We start from the raw sequence: 24,480 nt of genomic DNA on the forward strand, positions 1-24,480 counted from the left end.
CCTCCAGTGTTGGAGCACCCACAACTTCTGAAGGCAAAGCTGTTCCACTGGTTAAATTGTCCTCACCGTTTGGAAGTTTCTCCTCAATTCCAGGTTGCTTCTCTCCTTGATTAGTTTCCATCCATCGTTTGTTTTTTTTTTGTCCTGCTTTCTATGGCTTTGGAGAATAAATTGACTCCCCCCTCTTCTTTTGGAGAGCCCCTCAAATACTAAAATACTCTTATCATGTCACACACACCCCAGTCCTTCTTTTCTATAGACTTAGCCAGACCCAATTCCTGCAACTGTTCTTCATACGTTTTAGTCTCCAGGCCTTCCTTTAATTATCCTAGTTGGCTCTTCTTTGCACTTTTCCCAAAGTCTCAACCTCCGTTTTGTACATCTGTCCTTCAGATATTCTTCCAATTCCCTTTTCCCCCCTTTGTTGGTGAACTTGTAACATTCCACAACCACCTATTTCCCTTGGTAAGTAGAGTCGGTCAACACTGCTGGGTGGATGAAGGGCAACGGTTGTCATTTTTCTGTGCTTCCTGCCCAGGGCTTTTGGGCTAGTAGACTCTAGTCCAGTATTCCAGATATTTATCTAATGAGTGGAATTGTCCACGTTTTAATTGTTTCATTATCGTCAGGCTGCAATCTTACACTGCTTACCTAGGAGTAAATTGCACTAAAACTGGTGGCCCTTACTTTACTTTTCATAGCTTGCCTCAGCTGTTCTTGAAACTAGCGAGAATAGGTCGTCACCTCCTTAGAGCAGGGGCCTTCAAACGTGACAGCTTTAAGATTTGCAGTATATGTGAAAGATGATGTAAAAGCAGAATTAATCTGGTCGGACCCGGAAGGAAGAACTCTGGTTATACAAATTTGGATTAATCATATAACATTTTTATTGGTAGCAATCTATGCCCAAGTGAAGAACAAGGGAAATTTTTTAAAGATCTCCACCAAAAAATAATAGGCTTCGAAAATAGGAATATCTGCTTGATAGGCGACTTTAACTCCAAGATTTGTGGACTTCAACTGCCAGAATTCCTCCTCCAGTCATGTTAGCTCAGGAATTCTGGGAGTTGAAGTCCACAAGTCTTAAAATGGCCAAGCTTGAAGACCCTTGTCCTAGTGTTACTGTGTAGGGTAGGCTATGTTGGGAAGTCAAAGGGAAAGTCAGTGTCAGATCGCTTGTGTACTGGACGTTGTTAGTACTGGGATGGAAGACCACCAGGAGATCCTGTACAAAATAGTGTCTTGGTAATATTATGTAAGAAAAGCAACCTTTTGTGGCAATTTCTAGACCAGGGGTAGGGAAACTTGGCTCTTTTATCACTTATGGACTTCAACTCCCAGAATTCCTGAGTGAGCCATAAAAGGTTCCCCATCCCTGGCCTACTGGTTTTTCAGTTGTGGGGGAAATCAATTTTTGACTGGAATGGGACTGTTTAATATACAAATGTAGGACATATATCACTCAGGAATTCTGGGAGTTGAAGTCTGTAAGTGATAAAAGAGCCAAGTTTCCCTACCCCTGTTCGAGACAAATGCACTTACACCATATGTATACAGTAACTGACCGTATCCTAGAATGAATTGGGCAGCTTACAATGTAACGTACAATATAATAAAATACAGTAAGTTGATGTTGAAAGTTTCCTATTTCACTAAGGAAGCCAAAGAGCTCACTTCCAGGTGTTGGGGTGACCATATACATCGGTTGAACCTCTGCCTGCTCCATAGACCTAGCAGAGACAGGGCCCAACATTGCAAGGAAGTGGGGGGGGGGATTTGCAAGGAAGGGGGGGGGAGGATTTTGTTAACCCTTCCTCACCAGCCTCTCTCCTGACCCACTTCTACTGACCGACAAAGGCTGTCCCCCCCCCGGGGGTTGGAACTCTGTGCTGGGGTGAGAAAGCAGCCATACTTCTTCCGAAGGTAGTCCTCATCCCAATTGCGGTTGTAAGTTGAGGATTATCTACAGAAGAGAGTACAGGGTAGTAACGACCACAACTGAGGCCAACATTTCTGTGGCTAAGTGCAACATTTCTTAAGCGAGTTTTTGCCCCCCACTTCACGACTTTTCTAGCCACCGTTGCTAAACGAACCGTTGCATTTGTTAAATTAGTCACATCGTTGTTAAGTGAATCTGGCTTCCACACTGACTTTGCTTGTCGGAAGGTCCCGGGGAAACTGAAACCGTCATAAATACGAACCGCTTGACTTTTGATCATGTGATCACGAGGATTCCCGCCACGATCGTTAAGTGTGGGGGGGAAAAAGCGGTCCCCAAAGGCACTTTTTATCGGTGCCCTTGTCACTTCCAAACGGTCACTAAGCGAATTGCTTGCAAGTGGAGGACTCCCTTGTCCTGGCATCCCTGCCAACGGTGTGGACACGCTGCAAAGTCCTTTACTTGTAGGGGGAAAAAAAAAAGCTAACCTCGCGGCAAAGTTTGAACGGCGCGCGATCTTAATTCGGCCGTCGATCCGGGCTCCGGCGCTCCCCTTCGCGGCATCGGCGCCCGGATCGCCCAGCGAAGAAAACGCGACTTCTTTGCTTTGCGAGCCAAGCTCGGCTTCTCTGCGGCAGCCGCTCGCGGCGGGCCATTGTCAGCCGCGAGCCCCTTTCGCGCACGCGAGGGACCCTGGGAAACGGAGTCCGCGAAGGGCCCGAAATACCGCCCGCCCGAGGAGCCCTCTCGGCGGAGGCGAACTACAACTCCCAGAGTTCTCCGGGAGATGGGGGGAAGCCAATGAAGCGTCCGACTCGGTCTCAAGTTTGCAATGTAGACGTTCCCCCCACCCCGAAGCCCCCGAAGGAATGGCGAGGGCCGGGCCGAGGAGCTGCCTCGAGGGGCGACCTTTCCCCTCGCTTTCTCTCCCGGCTTCGCCTTGCCCCGCCGTCCCTCACGCCCGCCTTTCTTGAAAGGAAAGGCCTTCCCGGCCTGGGAAAACCACGCCCGGAGGTGAAGAGCGCAGAGAGGGACTTTGCACATGCTCAGAGGCCGCCTTTTTTTCCTTCCCCATCCCCGAATCGGGGCCGCTTCCCTTGTCTTTTGCGCTCGAAGAAAGGAAAAGGGGAGCCGCGCGTGATATTGCGGGAAGGAAGTGCGCTTTGCACATGCTCGGAAGGGATCTCGTCTTTTGCTTTCTTGCATCGCCTTCCTTTGCTGGGACGGCCCTTTTTTCTTTTTCTTTTTTTTGCCCCCTCCCCGTTTCGGTCTCCATTATCGACTGGGGGGAAGAAAGAAGAAAGACGGGCGTTTGTTTCATCGGGTGGGTGTTTGGATACAGGAGGGGGGAAAATACTTTCTGCACATTTTTGGTGCAAGACGCTTTTTCCCTCCCCCACAAAAAAAATATTTAAGGAAAAAAAAATCCTATAGCTGCTGCTTTTTACGTTCGTTTTCTTTTTCTCCTGGGCGAGGAGCTGGGCTGCCCTCTGTTAAAGGGAGGAATATAGCACTCTGCGTATGCTCAGAGGCGCTCTTTTTTAAAAAAAAAAACCTTCCAGAATGGCAAGTCGAAGTGCCACTTATCCGCCTTTGCTGATTGGTGTGGTCAACTTGATGGAAAAGCCCAGAGGAGCAGCACCATTTTTCCTTTTTAAAAAAAAGATATTATATTGATGTTACGTTTTATATTATTAATTATAATGTGTTAGAATATGTGACATTATATTACATATTGCATATATTAGAATATATTACTATATTGTATTGTATTATATATTATTTTGCAAATATTCTGTTAGTCAAAGTGGGACAATTACTTTTGTCACTTTCTTCTTTTCCGTTCCTTTTTTTTTTTTAATCCACCCCTTCAAACATCTCTCCTGACTGCTTTTTTCTCTCCCTTCCTTTCTTTTCCAGTCGCCTCATTTTTTGTGGAAGATCGAAACAGTTTTACCATGAATGTTGGAGTCGACAAGACTGGGGAGGACAAAATGCAAGTAAGAATTTGGGAAGAAGGAAGGGATCCTGATCAGTGGAGGGAAGATCCCTGATCCCTTAAGACAAAAGTGTGTGTGTGTGTGTTTGTGTATATGTACATAAATATCTTTTCTGTAGAAATTAACTATTAATTTGTGATGTGACGGTTAGATCTATGGCAAAGATAGCCGGCTTTGCTTTCAGATGATTGGAGATTTAGGCACCAAATTTTCTGTTTAAATTAGGCCACCAGATCTGGGCTGCAGACACACAAGGAAACCACTAGGCAGCAGCTGGGAATATTGTCTGTCTCTTTGCTGCCCTCTAATGGCAGTCTGAGATATTGCAGACAAGATCCTTGAGGCATTAAAGCCTTAATTACAATCACAGAAATTGGCAGGGGGGCAAAAGAGGAACTGTCGGCTGATCTGATCTGAAATGGACAAAGATAGTTTGGGTCCAGTGTGGGCATCTCTATGTCTATTGTCTGCTTTTTAAACAGCTTATCTCAACCTTGGCAACTATAAGATGCCAAGATTGGGAAATGCTGTCTTTTAATGAATCTGTGCCTTTTTAAAAATTTCCAGCTCAGAAAATTTGTCTCTTGGTGAAGAAGGGTGCGACAAGGATCTTGGATGAAAAATTCAGAAGTGAGATTGTTGTCACATCAAAATGTGTCTAGAATGGGCCTTGCCAACAAATAGTATTTTTCTTTGTGCTACTCATTTTAAGTAATACCAGGCACGGCCTCCTTCCCACATAGCTTTAGAGTCCGGTGCAGCTTTTTACATCCCAGATTCTTCTCTGCCCCCAATCTTGGAAAGAGCAAAAGACTAAATTGTGGTAGGGTAGTCTTCTAATCTTTTGTATCCACTTCATTTTGGAAAAGAGACACAGATCCGCAATGCCTGAAGACAATCTTTGATCCCAGTGAGATGTCAATTTAAGGGGAAAACTGGCCAAAACTGGATGAAAATTGGGATTGATTGGATGATCACATGCTCAAGATGAATTTTACTGAATGAATCACAATGGCTTGAGTGTGCACAAGGCCATAAACCATGGTTTATGTGGCCTAATGGTTGGATTTGCAGCTTGTATGAAGCAGTTCCAAACAGAACTCATTATAGGTGTCCACAATGCCAGCAATGGTTGTATTTGGTTTTATTCAGCTGAACAGAAGTATATATGTTATTTATTAGAACAGTCAAATTAAAAATAGCTGTGCTGGGAAAACAAAATTCAAAGCGGCATCCTTCACTCAATGCAAGCAATTTGAAAAGGGAAAAGAATTGTAGAATAAACCATAGATAGAAGTGTTAGAAGAAAAAAAGAAGCACCACTTAGAGCTAAATCCAAAACCTACAAATGTAAAGCTTACAAAAACTGGAATATTTCTTGCAATCTCCCTGGGATTTATTTATTTTTTCCTTTCTTTAGGACAGTCTCGTAAACCTTAAAGAAAGAGAGAACGAGGGACGTGATAGTCAGGAGGTGAAAGACAACGAGAAAAAGATAATAGAAGACAACAGAAATGAGGACTCCACATCTACCAGGGATGATTTACAGGTAGGAATCACATTCCCGTTTCCCTTCTGTGCGCTCTCTCTCTCTGTCTCTGTCTCTCACATACACACACACATACACACACACCCTGCACCGTTGTGTGGTCCACTTTAGGAAGTGATGACTACAAAAGTTCCAGAGATAACATTCAGAAGAATTGTCTTAGGGGCCTCTGGATAGATTGGGACAATTTGGTGCAGCTAATATTCCACGGCCAACTCGCCACGGGACCATTTTAACGATTCAATTTTTAAAGTATTTGAAATAATTAAAAAATTATTTGAATTTTTGTCGTTCCCATTTCATTCTGGCCGTCCTTTGGCATCCTTTAATTATTCTATTCCACCCTTTCTTTGGTATTAGTATAACTCTTCTCCTGTGGCAAGTTGTCCCCAGCGAATTGGCCACGCGGAAGTTATCCTAGACCTGCTTCTGGAGGCTCCGGCTGCATTTTTCAAATTCCTTGGCACGTACCAGAGTGATGGAACAGCTCCATGTATGAAGCTGGCAGAGCATGATACAAAACTAAGTAAAGATATGTGGCGTTGAAGCTCCTCTCCCCTTGCAGAAAAATAATTACTGGGCGCTTTTTTTTTTTTCATTTACTCTTCAGTATAAATTTTGTTGTTGTTGTGGACAAAGGAATTGGAAGTATAAGTGATCAGTGATATTTTCCTGATAGACCTTACAGCATTAAGTGTCGTACCTTATGATTCTCGACTCTTGATGAATGTATCTTTTATGTATAGTGAGACAAATTCCTTGTGTTCCCAAGACCTGCCAGATTGCACTTGGATCAAATAATAACTCTAAAATTGACTCAAAAGGGGAAGCAAAGAAAATTATGAAGCATTTTGTTCTATCGACGATGTAAGATACAGTAATTGGAATTGGCATCCTTCAGTCTCAAGAGACTGTGGTACCGTGCTATGAAACCGGTAACTGCCACTTCCTGTGTTGTTTCCATGTTGTGTGCAAAGCTGCAGCGTCCTCTCCACAGCACGAGGCCTGGGTAATTTAATATGGAGGATGAACTGTTACCCAAGCAGCAGATTTCCCCCTCTCCGTGTCACTGAAAACAGTTTATTGCAGTGGCCCCAAACCTTTTTTGAACCAGGGACCGGTTTCACGATTATTTATTTTTCCATGGACCGGTACCTGAGTAACGCGAGACTCCACCGCCATCGGGATGGCTCTTCATTCGAAGCCCACCCCCCCACCTTCGACGAAACTAAAGCGCGAGCACCCAAACGCCGCTTTCCAACTGAAAATCCGGAAGCAACCGAAAACCCGGAAGCGCCGTCGAAACAAGATGGCGGCGCCCAAGCTTTGCAGCCCGGTAAAAAATGATCCACGGACCGGTACACTGTCACGAACTGCTTCCAGGACTCTGGCTCCGGATTTTGCCTTGAGGTTGACTCCTGAAGCCTTTTCCAAAAATAGATAAGGCAGTGGAGGTTTGAAATCAGTGTTTCCCTTCTCCTAGAAGATGGTTCTACCGTTTTATCTGCCGTTGGGGGGTAAAGCTCTCTTCCTCCTTCAAAACTGTTGACCATCGTCTCCTGTAACCCTGGATAAGGGGCCCTTGATGACCCGGAGCGTACCACGAATATAACGAAAACCAAAACGTAAATAAAAGTCCTTTAATGCCTTCAACTTGGCTTCAACTGTTCAATTGTTCACAGTTTTCAGAATAACATTCCAAACGAAAGAACTACAGTTCAGAATCAAAGAGCCGATCACGAAGCAAAAACCCAAAAACAAACCGCACTGAAGAAAGTTCCATGACAGACCAGGATAATTAATTACAGACTTCAAGAAGATAACCCGAGAACGCCAACCAAGATAAACCTCGTCCAGGAAAAACCACTCTTTGTCTTGAGCATTTGCCTGTACGCACGTCCGTCCTCTTACCCAGTTGTCACGGCTGCAGCCCATGAAGAGGATCAAGACCCTCTTCTCCTGAGGAGATCACGTCTCTCCCTTCTCTTCTCCTCCCTGCATGCCCTAGGATGGAGAGGGGATGGGCCTGGGTCCTCCTCTGACTGCCCAGCAATCTCTGCCCTTCCCCTGCCTCCTCCACAATCTCCAGAGCCACATTTCCACTCCCTGTCAGCTGTTCCTCCTCTCCCTCAGAGTGCGACTCTAACAAGGGCCTGACAGGCCCTTACGAGATGCTACCAAGGGACCAAGGCAGCACTCCTCCTCACTCAAGGACGGCCAGCTCGGTGTCCATTATCTTCCAAAAGATACAGTAATAATAATAACAATAATACCTGGGATTAGAGTGGTGGCCTAAAGGAGGAACTCTCGCCCCATAATCAGAAGGCTGTGAATTTGATCCTAGGTAGAAGCAGATGGTCCTTTCTCTTGGCACAATGAGATTAGATCTGCTGAACAAAAGGGCATCCAGTCATTAAACCCTCTGCTAGCTCTCCACTCAGTTGCCCACTCTGCAAGGGATTATGGGGTCATTAAAGGAAGTTGATGAATACCTGGGATTGTGGCAAATGAAATCCATTTTTCCTAAATTAACCACTTGAAAATCTTGAAGGGTGTCCCTGTCGAAGAAATTCATCAGTAGCTGTCAAGGCTCCGGCATCCACCCCCCCATTCAAATCATAAGTCTAGTTTAGTTTAGTTTACTTTATTGTCCTTGCACCTCGTACAACAAAATCAAGCACCATCTTCAGTGCACATCATGACCAGGAAAATAAACACAAACGCACATCCTTCACTCTTCACACCGCCCCAACACTGCACTATACAGTAGAATTCAATAGAGCTACTGCCCTGGGATAGAATCTGTTTTTCAGGCTGTTTGTCCTTGTTTTTAATATTCTGTACCGTCTGCCAGATGGTAATAGTTCAAAAAAAGGGGTTCCCAGGATGAGATGGATCTTTGAGAATGTTTTGAGCTTTCTTAAGGCAGCGGGAGCTATAAAGCTCTTCCAAAGAGGGGAGAGGGCAACCCGTGATCATATGGGCAATGACCTTAACCCTCTGGAGTGCTCTCCTATTTCCAATTGGCAAACCAAACAGAGGTGCAGTAAATTAAGATACTTTCTATGGTGCAGCAGTAGAAGGTCACCAGCAGTTTTTCATTCGGTTGTTGTTTTCTGAGAAGCCTCAGGTAGTATAATCTCTGCTGGGCCCTTTTGACCAGGGCTGCAATGTGAGCACCCCAGGTCAGGTCCTCTTTTAGGGTAACACCCAGAAACTTAAAACTGGCCACTTGCTCCACTCGGTCTCCATTGATAAGCAAGGGCTGGATGTCTGACCTGTTCCTTCTATAATCCACTATAAGCTCCTTGGTCTTATTGGTGTTGAGGACGAAGTTACTGTCTCCACATCAGCCGCATCTCTCAGTTAAAAAAAAATAAAAATTATTAGGAGTGAACATGCCAGCACTACCTGGGTGCAGCTGACTCTGAGACACATTATTCATCTCACCCTTGACCCTGTTCTTCCCCCACCCTCTGGATGTATATTCTCCAATGGGAGCCATCCATAGCCAAGAGTCATCAATCATGCTCTCCAGTAATAATCTTGCATGCTTCGGCAGCCTAGCAATTATCCATGAAAGCATTTAATGAGTGCACTCCTTTCCCCCACTCTCTTTCTACTGGCAACTCTAAAAAACCAGAGAAATATTTTTGAGTTGACAGTAAGCTATAAACACTCTTAAAATAATACGATGAAAAGAAAAAGAGAAGAGGGGTTTTTTTTCCTTTTCTTTTCTCAAACTAGAAGTCAGTCTTGGAGTTAAATACCTCTTAAATGAAATAAATTTCATTTATTTTATTCCAGATGCTCAAATTCATTCTGGAAATTCAATCTTATTTCATATTTGTCCATAGGTTCTTTGAATACAGGTAGTCCTCAACTTACAACCATTGACTTAGCAATCATTCAAAGTTAGAAGGGAAACCCGTAAAAGGTACTTTTAAGACCCGTTGTCAGCTTTGGAAGCCATATTGAGATCCGATCCTTCTGCGCTGCCACATTTGAGCCTGGGAAAGGGGAATTTATTGGAGTATATCTAGTTACACATAATAACATTCTTTTTCTGATTCAAGGTCAGGTGGTGTTGCGCATAACTGAGAGGAAGTCTTAACTTGGGACAGATGGGGATTGGGCCATGTGACATGACGATGGGTACAGGGGATGGATTTTGTAGTTTTTACTTATTGTAAAGAAGCCCGGAACTTTCAGATTCAGGATTCCACAGTTTTTGCCAGTTAATATCCAAAATAAAACGAACCCTTGAGAAGATGTCTGTCTCGGAGTTATTGGGCGAAATGTAGGGTTGCTGGAACGCTGACACCTGTCTTAGAAGTTCTGACAGTTTTATTACATTTTCTTCACTTTTATTACATTTTAAGCATTCAGCCACCGACCCACATTGACAGCCCTTTGCAGGATCCTCTGGTGCTATCAAAAAGCATGCATTGCGGACAGTGGATTCACTTCATGACCGCTGCAAAAAAAAAAACACGTAAAATCAGGCTGGTCACATTATGGCCAACAGCTGACATTACCTACGACTGTAATTCATGTACTGTAATGTACTTCCAGGCACAGTTATGGTCTTAAGTTGAGGACTCCCTGTAAATAAAAAATGTTGAGAGGTTAATCAGGATTTATTTTGGAGAATCCTTTATACTGATTTTTTTCTCTCTCTCTCTCTGCTGTTCTAGCAAAATCCTCTGTCCTTTTACTGACTAAACATAACAACGCTGAGAATCTTGCTATTCTGGTTATGGGTTTTCTGACTCTGTCCACTTGGCTGTTGTTGACATAGACGGATGGACCCAGGCGTAGGAGAGATTGTCGAGAGGTTGAGAAAGGGATGGAAGAAACCCAGAGCTTATGTGTACGGGGCAGAAGAAACAGCAAAGCCCCCATCCCTGGTTCACAAGAAGATGGAGGGAGGGAAAAGCACGTTAAGGCTTGAAAGTTGCTCAGTGTTTTTTCAAAGTTGACAACTTTTAGGCTGGACTTCAACACCCAGAATTCCCCAGCGCTGGTTTCCTAGTCTGATTTACCTTGGCATTATTTTGATTATTAAATTATATAATCCAAAGCGATTCTGGGCCTTCTGTGCTGGATTTCTGCAATGGAACCAGTACATTAAAGGGCCTGTTGTTGGTTGAAATCTTCCAGTCTCAAAATATCCCTGCTGTTCTGACTGGGGATAGCTTTTCAGGTTATAACAGTCTCTCTTCTTCTCCTATTTGGTCCGTTTGTTTTCTTAACAAGGAGCTGCAGGGGATTAAACTGGAACAAGGTGAAAGCGCCAAGGCCTCGGTGACGGAAAAGGAGGAGGATGAAGAAGACAGAAACCACAAGAAGGTACTTTTTAAGAATAAGTTTACCCTAGGTTGGCAGGCAGATTTTATGTTTAATTTCAAACTGCAGTCGTATTAATCGGAGCAAGATGGAGGCTGTTTTTTTTTTTATTTACTTATGTTCTGCCTGTCATATTATGCATAATAATCCTGTGAGGTAGATTGGGCTAAGCAAGAAGGACTAGTCAGTGAGTTTTGGTATGTGAGAGAGAACCAAGGCCTGGGTTTGTACAATCCATGTCCGGCTCCTTCTCTACAGCCCCATCCTGGGCCTGGGACTGAGAGGAAAGGACCCGGCCAGATGATTCTCCTCAGGGAGCTTCCGTGATTGAAAAGAGACTCTAGTATCAGGTTTTCTTAAAATGTCACATTTGCCTCTTCCCTTTTTCATAAAGCATAATAGATTTCCTCCCTCTTCCCTTCACTTTCCTTTCTTTCTTTCTTTCTTTCTTTCTTTCTTTCTTTCTTTCTTTCTTTCTTTCTTTCTTTCTTTCTTTCTTTCTTTCTTTCTTCCCCTCCCTCCCTCCTTCTCATTTCCTTCTTTCCTTTTCTATCTTCCTCCCCTTTCCTTTCCTTTTCCCCTTTTTTTCTTCCCCTCCCTCCTTCCCTCCCTTTCTCTTTCCCATTTCTTCTTCCTTTTCTCTTCTACCATTTCCTTCTCCCTCCTTTTCCCTTTCCCTCCTTCTCTCCCTCCCTTCCTTTCCCCTTCCCTTTTCTTCCTTCTGTCTTCCACCTTCCTTCCTTCCCTCCCTCCCTCCCCCATTCCATTCCTACTAAAAGCTAGTAGAGTAGAAGTTGAATAAGGAAGTCTGAAAGAACTCTTCTTGTGAAAGCAAGATGCTCGGGTCAAAATCTGTTCAAGGTTTTTATTTCTTTGCCTAGCTCTAGTTCTTCCTTTCCTGAAATTCATTGATTTCTTTGGGGTGTAAAATGTCACCTGGATATCTTTAAACAGAACCCGGTGGCTTTTTTCAGTTGGGGGCTGGAAAAGTGGAAACAGAGACAGTTCTCGGGGTGTCTATTAATACAGTTTTATTCAATGGAAGGTGCAGCCTGATTCAGACATGATTGACCTGAGTCAAGTGAAAGAAGAAGAGGAAGAAGAAGGCAAGGAAGAGAACAGCAGTGGGGAGATAGTGGTATGTCTTTATGGTATTGAAGCTGCATCTTGTGCACAGGAAGCCAAGTTACAGAAAAATGGGCCAAGAGGAATATCTTTGTGAAGGTTTACATTAAATTTCATTGCTACTGGTTTTGTTCAATTTTTAAGCTAAAAAGACATAAAAGAAATTAATTTACATTAACGCTAAAAAGAAAAGTAAAGAAATTTTTAAGCTAAAAAGACATAAAAGAAATTAATTTACATTGACGCTAAAAAGAAAAGTAAAGAAATTGCTAGTGCTGCCATATTCTGTGCCAGTGAAATAATTCCACGGCCATTAGTTTTGCTAAAGTTCCTAAGTAAGATTTTTCTGTCTGTATAATTATGTTTCTTTTTTCCCCTAGGAGTCTGGATGCATTGAGAGCAGGTAAGAATTGGAGGTTTTTTTAAATTACCTTTGTTCATGGCATCTCTGCCGGAATTTCTGTCAGGGGCAAAGGTTCGGGGCCATTAAGTTAAATTGCAGTTCAGAAATATTGTTCCAGTCTGCACACAAGAATCTAGTCAACTAAACTTCAATCTGAATCTGCGCAAGATAAAAGTCAGCGGAATTTAAGGAGGGGCTGGAGTTGGACCACTTACGGCAACATCATGATTCTAAGCTAATGACACGTTTTACTCCCACCACCACCAGTTTTGCCTGCTCTTCTACAGTTTCACCCAAGGCTCAAAAAATAAATCTTTTCCTAGGAACTTGCAGTGATGAGTTAAATGTTTGGGTTCATCAAATGTATTTATTGCAAGTAGGAAAAGCAGTAGTAATTAAAATCAGCCATTGCAGGATCAACAGTCCAGTTCTCTTAACATGGCCCGAATGGTTTAAATACTGTCTATCTCTCCTGCCCTTTCGAGTTTCTTGTCACTCCTTCCTTGCAAATATCTGTAGTTCAGGGTTTAACTGTGGCATCCTTGGTGCTCTCTTGAGTTTGTATGTATGCTTGCAAGACGTCTCATTATCTGACTAGGTAACACCATCAGTGCAAAGGAGGGTGGGGGTTTGCTCCCTCTTTTATATACAGTGCTTTGACCTCCCAGTGTTGATGCGGGCTTCAATAGACTAGGGCAAGAGTCACCAACCTTTTGGACCTCAGGGACCACCAAACTCATAATTTTAAATCCCGCGGACTAGAGACCCTGGGAAAATCCCCCCAAAAATCTGCAGGAAAATTCCGCACCCCGTTTTCCTACCGATCGATCATTCTTTATTTGGGATCGCAGGATACCGTCTCCAGCTCCATTCTCGGGGACGGAGAGAGAGAGAGAGAAAGAGAAAGAGAGACTTTTGGCTTCGTGCAAGGAAAGCAGCAGCAACAGCAGAAGTCTTTCTTTCTTTCCGCCAGAAATGAGTCTTTGTGAGACTCATTGCGCTGGCGCAGCCTCTTGGAGCAGGATGCCTTGCAGGGTCCCAAAGACTCATTTCTGGCGGAGTTTGGGGGAGAGCAAGAAAGACTTTTGCTGCTTTCCTTGCCTGCAGCCAAAAGCAGAAGAAGAAAGAAGCGGAAAGAAGCAGCCCTGGTGGCCAGGCCAGGCGCGTGGGGCAAGTTCCCCCGCTCTGCCCTTTCCCTCCTCCCCTCACTACCTCATGTTGTTCACAATGCAAGCGACGCAAGCCTTGTGTTCCCGCAGGCCACGTGGGCGGCACAGCCATGTGTTCCCACGCAGCCTGGATTAATTGCTTTGGGGGTGACGTTTCTCTGCGGACCACCAAAATTGTCTTGTGGACTACCAGTAGTCCCCGGCCCACTGGTTGGCGACCACTGGACCAGGGAACATCAGTGTGCGAGGGGATGTGTCAGTGGTGGGATTCAAATTTTTTTTTACTGCCGGTTCTGTGGGTGTGGCAGGGGAAGGATACTGTAAAATCTCCAGTCAGAGGTGGGATTTGCCGGTTCTCCGAACGACTCCAAATTTCGGCTACCGGTTCTCCAGAACTGGTCAGAACCTGCTGAAGACCCACCTCTGAGTTGCACAGTTTGCGGCCTGTTTATATGTAATAGTTTTCCTTGCCCATTTTGTATGGGGTGTTGTTTCCTTCGTGGCAGAGGAAGGAGAAAGGAAACTACAGACACTCCTCCGCTTAAAACCATCCAGTTACAACAGCGCCGAAAAAAAGCGACTTTTTTCCTCATTTGTGACTGTTGCCGCATCCCCCGTGATCAAAATTCTAACTTTTGACAACTGACACATATTTAGGAGGGTTGCCGCGTCCCAAGGATCACGTGGCCCCCTTTTTGTGACCTTCTGACAAGCAACGTCAACGGGGAAGCCAGATTCCACTTAACCGTGTTCCTAATTTAACAATAGGGGGGGATTCACGCCGCTCTGACAAGATCCTAAAATGAGGGGGAGGAAATCTCACTTAACTGTCTTGTCAGGGTTCCAAGTAATAGGGTCATAGCAAACAGAACTCCCAAGGCAAGCAGATTCCTCAAAGAACGGGTTTATTGGACGTATCATACTGGCACAGACCGGTGAAAACCGCCTGTCAATTAATAAAACATTTTGTAGACACGTCTTATAGTTGTCAACAGAAAGAAGGGGGGAGGTTTCAAAGAGGAGGCGGCAGTGTGGAATCGAAAGTACATTCCATTCATATTTTCTTCAAAGACTGATTAGATGACTGAAGCTTCTGCTGTGAAAAAAATCTAATTGGAGAGCATGATTGATGACTCTTGGCTATGGACGTTTTTTCGTTGGATGATACACCCAGACGGGTGGTGGGGGAAAGCAGGATCAAGGGTGGCAGTGAATTACATATCTCAGAGTTGGCTACGCCCAGGTTAGTGCCGGACGTAGAATCTTAACTTCAAATAGATGCTCTTTAGTTTTGGGAGTGTGGCTCGAGGCTCATGATTTAATTGGAGTAACTGCCGGAATCCTGACACCGACTCTAAAGGTTCCTGCGGTTTTCACCTAATTCAAAGTTTTTTCCCCCTTTCCCAAACAATCAGTCGCATGGTCCAATCAAGGTGCTGTCCGGTTGCTTGGAAACTTCACTCTTTTCAGCTACCTGTGGGAATGTCCTTGGTTCTCAGGGGAAACTGTTTTGTTTTGGCTACAAAACCTCATCTATCTCTATTCTCACCTCTCTATCCCTCATCACCTGTCAGGATTCCGGCAGGCACCCAATTAAATCATGAGCCTCGAGCCAAACTTCCAAAACTTCAAAAGGATTTATTGGGAGTTAAAATATCCGGCATTGCCTGGGTGTAGCCGACTCCGAAACACATAATTCATTGTCACCCTTGACCCCGGTTTTCCCCCCACCCCCTGGGCGTATCGTAATTCTCCAATGGGACACTTCCATAGCCAAGAGTCACTAATCATGCACTCCAGGTAGATTTTTGCGCATCAGAAACTTCAGTCACGTAGTTACTATCTTTGAAAAACTATTTATGGAATGCACTTTTGATTTCCAAGCTGCCACACTGCTCTTTCAAACCCCTTCCCCCCCCCCTCCCTTTCTGTTGGCAACTCTAAAAGGACCGTAGAAATATTTTATGAGTTGACATCACCATTGTGGCAACACTGAAGCCTCCTCCAAGATGGCCTCAGTCATGCCAGCTTCAGAGTTGACAGTCTCACTTAGCAACAGAAATGTTGGGCTCAATTGCAGTCGTACATGTATACCCCTAGCCCAAAATGGCAGGACAAGCTATTGCCTGTAAAACAGGGGTCCCCAACCACCGGTCCCTGGACCAGTACCGGTCCGTGGAACAATTTCTACTGGGCCGCTGGTTTGCTGGGCGCCGCCATCTTGTTTTGATGAAAAAGTGCTTCTGGTGAGCTTTTCTGGGTAGAAAGCGGTGTTTGGGTGCTGAAAGAATCCTCGCGCCTTAGTTTCATCGAGGGGAGGGGCGGCTTCGAACAAAACTAAGGCGTGAGGATTCTTTCAGCATGCATGGCAAGGCGAGCCGAGCGACTGTCCCGAAGCCGTCGCAAAGCCCATCGACTCAGGTACAAAGGAAGAGTTGAAGGTGGCGGGGAGAAGCGGGGACAGCTGGCTGGCCGGTCGCTCGGCTTGCCTTGCCATGCGTGCTGATGCCGGTACCGGGCCGCGGATGATTTTGTGATGCCGGTACCGGGCCGCGGCACAAAAAAGGTTGGGGACCACTGCTGTAAAAGGCAGCAAATCCCACTTTCCCTCACACTGATACTGTTAACCGAGTCGGGTAACAAAATGTCTGCAGGTAAACCCTCAAGTTCACAGAACACCAAGAACTCTTAGGAATGAGAGTCATTTAAATTGGTGCTTCGTGTTCTTTTCTTTGTTTCGGGGTCAATTGTGTCAATTCCTTTTTTTTTTCCTTTCTCTCCTTGGGTTTCTCAGAGAAGAAGACGAGCCGCTGGCTGGGAGACTAGAGGAGATCAAGCAAAGATACGGAAATTTGTGTCAGAACAGCACCGTTTTCCAAGAAATGATCCTGCGGCTCAAAGGTCAGGCTCCTTTAGTTGATGTGCAGAGTTTGCAGGGCATAATATGGTCCCAGGAGGCTCTGGTGATGCATTGGGTTCTTAGTCACTCCCTTGGCCCAGTCAGCTGTTCTGTTCTGGTTTGGATTTTCCTGATTTTTAGTCAGTCTTGAATCTTGACCGCTATCTGCCCAAGTCCCTGCAGTGTTCTTGGCCACATTTTTGGGGGAGGTTTGCCTTCAGCCTCCTCCTCCTCCATTAAGGCTGAGAGGGAGGGATTGGCTCAAAAGTCATTCAAACCAGCTAAGCAAGACTAAAACTCGCAGTCTTCTGATTTCTATCCCTGTGTCTTTAACAAAAAAAAAACACCTAAATTGGCTCTGTTCCGCCACACCGAATTCAGTGTTTCTCAACTTGGCAGCTCTAAGAGGCAAGTGTCAACTCGTAAATCATTCCTATGCCAGTTACCGAGTTACCATAAGAAGGGAGGGGGGGAGGCCTGACGGAGCACATTCCATGCTTATCTTGTGGAGATTGTAGCCTAGGCTAACTGAGTCTTCTGCCCGTGAAATTTTTCATTGGAGAGCGTGATTGATGACACCCAGCCCGTGAACGTGTTTTGTGTAGAGAATCTGATATATAATACATCTAGTGGGGTGAGAGAAACAGAGTCATAGGTGATAGTAAATTACGTGTCTCAGAGTTGGCTTCATACAGGTTAATGCCGGTCAAGTTGCTCCTAATAAATCTTTTGGTTTCTTTTGAAACTTGGCTCGAGGCTCATGATTTAATAAGGGCAATCGTCGGAATCCTGACAGTAAGGACCAGTTCCTAGAATTCCTCAGCTGGCCATGTTTCTTTAACTGGTCTCTCCCCTGTTTCTTTGACTTGGTCAGGAACTTTTTGACTTCTGTCAGGATTCTGGCACTTAACCCCATTGAAATCATGAGTCTCGAGCCAAACTTCCAAAACTTAAAAAGGATTTATTGGGAGTTAACATGTCCGGCACTGCCTGGGTGTAGCCGACTTTGAGACCCGTCATTCATTGTCACCCTTGACCCTGGTTTTCCCCCCACCCCCTGGGTGTATCGTAATTCACATTCTCCAATGGGACACATCCCTAGCCCAGAGTCATAATCATGTTCTCCGATTAGAATTTTGCGCGGCACAAACTTCGGTCACTTAGTTACTATCTTTGAAAACTATTTATGGAATGCGCTTTTGGTTCTGGAAGCTGCTGCACGGCTCGTCCCCTCCCTTTCTGTTGGCAATTCTGAAAAGACCATAGAAATGTTTTATGAGTTGACATCTCCGTTGTCTTGTTTTTCTGCAGCCGGATGGAGGAACCAAAATAAGGAACGTGATTGTTTGCCTGGGGGCTCGGAGGGACTGCAGCTGAACAGGATGATGTGGGGCGGAGATGAAGTCAGCTTTACCCCCAGCGTTGGGGGCCAATTGGCGGCCCTGGACAGTCCCTCGAGGACGGTGGATTGTCTGCTGGAGGCCAGAGCTCCAATCTCGATCCCGTTCGGCGGGGGCTTCTTCGACTTCAGCGAGTTTGCGGTCCAGCAGAGCTTCCTTCAGAGGAAAGGCCAGGAGCTCTCCAAAACGTTTGGGTCAGGCCTGAGCTCCGGCGTGGTGGAGCTCCGAACTCAGGAGAAGCCGCTACTGGGGGAGAAACCCTACGAGTGCAACGAGTGCGGGAAAAGCTTCGGCAAGCGCGCCACCCTGAACACCCACGGCCGGACGCACACGGGGGAGAAGCCCTTCCAGTGCTCGCACTGCGACAAGCGCTTCAGCCAGAGCTCCCACCTCCAGCTGCACAAGCAGACCCACACAGCGGAGAAGCCCTACAAGTGCAACGAGTGCGGGAAGAGCTTCGGCAAACGCTCCACCCTGAACACCCACGGCCGGACGCACACGGGGGAGAAGCCATTCAAGTGCTCGCACTGCGACAAGCGCTTCAGCCAGAGCTCCCACCTCCAGCTGCACGAGCGGACGCACACGGGGGAGAAGCCCTACAAGTGCCTGCTGTGCGAGAAGAGCTATAACCAGCGGTCCAGCCTCATCATCCACGAGCGGAGCCACACGGGCGAGAAGCCCTACTCCTGCCTGGAGTGCGGGAAGAGCTTCAGCCAAAAGGCCACCCTGGTCCTCCACGAGAAGAGCCACCGTGGGGAGAAGCCCTACAAGTGCCTGGAGTGCGGCAAGGGCTTCAGCCTGAGCGCCGACCTCATCCGCCACCAGAGCATCCACACGGGGGAGAAGCCCTACACCTGCTCCGAGTGCGGGAAGAGCTTCAGCCAAAACTCTCACCTCATGGCCCACATCCGGACCCACACGGGCGAGAAGCCCCACAAGTGCCTGGAGTGCGGCAAGGGCTTCAACTGGAGCTCGGAGCTCATCGCCCACGAGCGGACGCACACCGGCGAGAAGCCCTACCAGTGCCTCTACTGCGCCAAGAGCTTCAGCGTCCGGTCCAGCCTCAGCAAACACGAGCGGACCCACACGGGCGAGAAGCCCTTCGTCTGCCCACAGTGCGGGAAGGGCTTCATCCAGCGCTCCAGCTTGGTGGCGCACGAGCGCTCCCACACCGGCGAGCGGCCCTACCTGTGCCTGGGCTGCGGCAAAGGCTTCCGGGAGAGCTCGCAGCTCATTGCCCATGAGCGGACCCACACCGGCGAGAAGCCCTATGTCTGCTCGGAGTGCGGCAGCTGCTTCAAAGCCAAGGCCGCCCTCCTCCGCCACCAGCGCGGTCACTTTGGCCTCAACTCGTTCATCTGTGCCGACTGTGGGAAGATTTTCTCCTCAGCCGCGGAGTCCACGGAGAAGTGTCCCGAGTGCGTGAACCTGAGCCTGATGTCGGATCTCGTGCAGGCGTCGGAAGAGGCTGATCTGGAAACGGCCGAAGGAGCGGGACAAAGTGACGATGCTAAGATGTGAACGGGCGAGGCCGGCTGGGCCTTGGGTGTTCTGCTTTTTTTTGACGGGCGTACAGCCAGCTTCCTCTTCAGACCCCGCAAAAGGGACTGTGCTGCGGCCGACGGAGGGCCGGTTTTGTCGACAGGAGGTGACTGGGCTGCTGAATGCCTCCCCCTCAGATGTGAGATGGCCATCACAGTTTTGGTTCCTGTTGCCAAACCGGGCCCGTTTCAGACCCTTTTGGAGGGAAACTGGAAACGCAGAGAGGGGACCAGGATCAGGTGGATCCGAAAACGAAAGAGAATGCCTGAAGTTTTAGTATCGTCCTTTGCTACCCAGGGCCTAAAATGCAGTTCCTGGTCAACTGGAAAGTTGGATCTGTAGCAGAGGAACCCTGCGTCTTTGAGGCTCTTTTTTGGGGTCCACGGGTCCCCTTGCTGTCTCTCCGAAGAGACTTTGGTTTCACAGAGGGTTTTTTTAAAATGAATTGTGCTCAACTTTTTAATGGATTTGAGCCGTAGAGAACTTTTACCTCACTAAATCCTAGTGGATGCATGTGAAATACTCTGGGACCGGTGGCTGGCCTTCAGATAGGGCTTGAGTCAGCCTACCTGAGCACAGAGCCAGGATATATATTTTTTTGCCTTGCATCAAAAAATAGTGGCACAGAAGCAAAAAATACCAGAGGGGACATTAACGGAGGAAAACTGGTTTGGTCACGTTGGACCTTGAGCAACCAATTCGATCCCTATCTCGTTTCACATTTGCTTTAGAGAGCAAGCTCAGCTGACTAGGTTTTTATTATTTATTCGATAGCTAGATTAGAAGTGCGAGCTTTTTCTCCCTTCGGATGAAACGAGGGTGATTTGGGAGGACATCCCAATGAACGTGGGAACATCCAGGTCCAAGGTGGCTGGAATGAAAGGCAGCTTTCCAGACGGGCACCCCGGTGAAGAGAGATTGCAGGAAAACATACGCCTGAACACAACTCTTTTCCAAGAAAGCCGTTCTAGGCACATCAGGAAGGTGTGGCTCTGTTACAAGAGAGGGAAAAATGAACTTTTAACAGTTTTGCACTTAACTCCCTGGAAGTGGAAAGCTAGTAGCTCGGGGCTAGTACAAGACTATCTCTTGTACTACTTGCAGTGAACCTGTTCCGTAAATAAACCTATTTAGGCAGCATTTTTCCTCCTGTTTGCCCTACAGTAGTGTATCTCAACCTTGACAACTTTTAAGATGGGCAGACTTCAAGTCCCAGAATTCCTCAGCTAGCCATGCTGGCTGGGGAATTCTGGGACTTGAAGTCCACTCATCTTAAAAGTTGCCAAAGTTTTTTTTTAAAAATCAACAACACTGTCCTACAGTAACATAAGCCATCCATTAACCACTTAGCACTTCATACCTAAACCCGGCTAAAGCCTTCCCTAACCTCATTTCCTTGCTAACTCTGAATTATGGGCGTTGTAGTTACAACACATCTGAAGAGCGTGAGGTTTGGGAAGAAGCATAGAATTCTGGATTTTTTTTTTCTTCGTAAGTTAGGAGGTCCAGGAATTGACACACTTAGCCAACTAAAAGTTCATACCAGGTAGGTAGATGGTAGATAGATACAGTAAACAACTTCTGAAGTGGGGGAATCCATATTTTTTCCTCTCCAGTGGTTCTGGGGAAAAGGTAAAGCTTTGAAATTTGCCGCTCTGCAAAAATGTGTTGTTGTTTTTTTGTAAGTCATCAGCTTTGCGTTGGCCGCACCTGGCTGAATCCAGTTGTAAAACAGTTTTAAGTGTCCTAAAATTCTGTAGAAGAGGGGGGGAAATGTCTCCGTGAAAGAATTTTTCCTCACGTGAGGCAAAATTCCTCACCAGTTTTGCCTCATGAAGGCAACTGGGATTCCTTGCGAAGTGAAATCATTTTTTTTTTAAAGTTGACGTCTGTAGGACAGAGGTTCCTTTAGACCAGAGATCTCCCAACTTTTAAGACTTGTGGGCTTCAATTCCCAGAATTCCCCAGCCAGCCAGTTCATGCTTATTTCCTTCCAAGAAATTCACTGCACAGGCCATTCTTTTGCATTTTTATTCCGAGTGTTTAGTGCACACGAGGGGTGTGTGTGTGTGTATGTGTGATTCTGTCACAGAAATTGTACCCTGCCAAATTCTTTCATTTGCAACTTAAGCCATATATAACAATCCAAGGGTCTCTCCCCAATCTTGGTTTGTCCAGATTGTGGCTTAGGCCTTCCTATCCTTAAGTTAGTGTGAATGTGAATAGAATTGAGTTGAAAACAACTGGGAGTGCCCAGGCTGGATTAATATAGCACTTAGACCTATATACCACTTCATAGTGCTTCACAGTCCTCTCTAAGCGGTTTGCAGAGTCAGCCTATTGCCCCCCAATAATCTGGCTTCTCATTTTGCCGACCTCGGAAGGATGGAAAGCTGAGTCAACCTTGAGCCGTTCAGGATCGAACTCCATGCAGTCGGCAGAGTGAGTTTGCTTTATAGATTTCTAACCCCTCTGCCACTACAACTCTTGTTACAGAGGCAAAGTCAGTGATCGCTTTCCATCACTCGTGTACGTAAAGTGCGCCTGAAAACGTGACGTCCTTGGGGCTCTCTGAGCTTGGTGGTTTTCTTGAAGACTTTCACCACCGAACTAGGCAACATCATCAGTGCCGGAGAGAGTGGGGGTTAACCACTTCTAGCACTGATGAGGTGACCTATTAGGGTAAGGAAACGTCTGCAAGAAAGCAGCCAAGCTCAGAGATCATCAAGGACCCCGTAGCTCTACCCTGAGCTATAAATATACTCTTCTGTCAGTACACCTGAAAATAACCCTGGTTTAGAACAGGGGTAGTCAACCTTTTTATAGCTACCGCCCACTTTTGTATCTCTCTTAGTAGTAAAATTTTCTGTAACCACCCACCGGTTCCACAGTAGTGGTGATTTATAAAGTAGGGGACAAAACCCCTACCGCCCACCACGAAAGCTAGAACGCCCACTTGTAGGTGGTAGGGGCCAGGTTGACTACCACTGGCTTAGAAGAAAATTAAATGTCTCCAAAAGCCGATGCTTTGCAAGGCTGTTACATCTCATGAAATTTCCGTATTCTTGCGAGACGTCACAGAAGATGTTGATTCCTTGATGTTTTGAGGGTTGAGGATCATTTTCTTTTTTAAAAAAAATTATAATTATTTTATGGGCAGTTATTTTATGGGAATCTGGAAGGATTGCTGACCCCTGATGTCAAATATCACCCTGTATGTGACACTTGTATAGGGCTCTATAATCTGATGCTGTCTTCAGCGGTAGGAAATGATATTTTTTCTCTCTTGTTTCTTTTTTTTTAAAAAAAAACTAATACAGGTAACAAGCAACGCCTGCCTTTCTCACGGGCTTCTTCCGTTAGCTTGGGTACTCTAAAAGGGCACATTGTCATAAAGACGTTGCCGTGCTTTCAGAAATTGTGAAATGCACACTTGAATATTTAAACCAGGGGTGTCAAACTCAAGGCCCGGGGGCCAGATCCAGCCTGCAGGGTACTTAGATCTGGCCCATGGGGCCGCCCTGGAAACAGTGAAGGACTGGCCCACAGTGCTTCTGCCAGTGAAAAACGGGCTCCCAAACTCCGTTTTTGGCTGCCCCCGCAACCCTCTGCCAGTGAAAATGGTCCCGAGTTCCGTTTTCACTGGCAGAGGGTTGCAGGAGGCCATGGTAGCCGAAAACGGAGCTCGGGAACCCGTTTTCACCCGCAGAGCGCTCAAACCACCACAGGTGCCCCCGACAGGGGTGATGTTGAGCTGGCCACGCTCCCCCCGCTCCCCCCCCACGTGGTCAAACACAACTCTGATGTGGCCCTCAATGAAATCGAGTTTTGATATCCCCGATTTAAACCCTGGGGGACTGGCACTCCGTCCCATGAGCGCTGCCTCCATCAATCATCAGTTGTTCTCCTATTAGGGTAATGCTTCTCAGCCTTGGCAATTTTTGAAGGTGGGTGGACTTCAACTCCCAGAATTCCCCAGCCAGCCATGGAGAATTCTGGGAGTTGAAGTCCACCCACCTTAAAAAGTTGCCAAGGTTGAATAATCCTGCATCAGGGTTTATGTAAAGCTTTCTGACTGTAAGCAAGATCTACTTGTATGAATTGTACATTGTTCGAAATGGGCAAGTCTCCTTGATTTTGTCTCCTGCTATGGAATATTACTCCAATATCCAAATAGGCTGGTCTTTAATCCCCCCACTGTTTTAAAATTTTTGTAATGCTCTTATTTGGGGGGGGGTTTCTTCTCTCCTCCCCAACTTTCTGGCTTTGCTTTCATTGTGAATATGCTTTGTTCCGCATCTCACTTGGGCTCTTGGTTTTTTTCTTCGTTATTTTTGGGCGTTAATAACAAATAATAAAATGATCTCTTAACATGCCAAAAAAAAATAATTTTCTTCTGCCTTGTCCATCCACCTTGGCCTTGGGGTCTTCCTCACTATCCAGGTTTGCTTCTTTATCCTATTTCTTCAGGACATATGAATCGTTCCATTGGAGACTTGTTCTCCTCTCGTCTGTCGTCCAGCCCTAAATCCAATCTGCGGATTTTGAATGTATCGTTTGCAATTCGTAATCTTTGCAACGTTGGCAATATGCAGTGTCCATGCCCCCAAGTGTACACATTTATATGCATATCTCAGAAATTATATAAGATTGGATATAAATCCTAAAGGTATTTGTATATCTGTGTTCATGTTACTCTAGAAAAGACTTATTTTATTTATTAATATCCTGCCTTTATTATTATTTATAAATAAGGCAGTGGACATACCTAATACTCCTCCCTCCTATTTTTCTCACAACAACCATGTGAGGGGAGTTGGACTAAAAGAGAGGGAATGGCTGAAAGTTATGCAGCTGGCTTTGATCCCTGGGATGGGACTAGAACTCACAATCTGGTGATTGGCCCAAAGTTACCCAGTCAACTTCCATGCCTAAGGCAGGTCTAGAACTCACAATCTCCTGGTGATTGGCCCAAAGTCACCCAGCTGGTTTCATGCCTAAGGCAGGACTAGAATTCAGAGTTTCCTTTCCCAACACAGTTCTTTTCCGTATTCATTCCAGTTTAAGTTGCTTCCTAAACCAGTAAGTTCCCTAAACAGCCCACA

General features: G+C 46.0%; 1 protein-coding gene across 1 annotated transcript in view; it reads left to right on the forward strand.

Annotated features, from left to right (window-relative positions):
• The window catches only part of LOC113450213 (uncharacterized), a 43,184-nt gene extending 20,512 nt beyond the window's left edge, over positions 1 to 22,672 (forward strand). The window contains exons 7-14 of the mRNA XM_087923040.1: positions 2,578 to 3,263; positions 3,860 to 3,939; positions 5,360 to 5,488; positions 10,748 to 10,840; positions 11,883 to 11,975; positions 12,343 to 12,365; positions 16,329 to 16,435; positions 17,745 to 22,672. Coding sequence (XP_087779166.1) covers positions 2,578 to 3,263; positions 3,860 to 3,939; positions 5,360 to 5,488; positions 10,748 to 10,840; positions 11,883 to 11,975; positions 12,343 to 12,365; positions 16,329 to 16,435; positions 17,745 to 19,354 — 2,821 coding nt within the window. The 3' untranslated portion in view covers positions 19,355 to 22,672. The remainder of the gene's footprint in view (positions 1 to 2,577; positions 3,264 to 3,859; positions 3,940 to 5,359; positions 5,489 to 10,747; positions 10,841 to 11,882; positions 11,976 to 12,342; positions 12,366 to 16,328; positions 16,436 to 17,744) is intronic.
• Positions 22,673 to 24,480: the final 1,808 nt, after the last annotated feature.

The sequence above is a fragment of the Pseudonaja textilis genome, chromosome 2 (assembly GCF_049901715.1).
Source record: "Pseudonaja textilis isolate UNSWEBS1 chromosome 2, rPseTex1.2, whole genome shotgun sequence".
Lineage (NCBI taxonomy): Eukaryota > Metazoa > Chordata > Lepidosauria > Squamata > Elapidae > Pseudonaja > Pseudonaja textilis.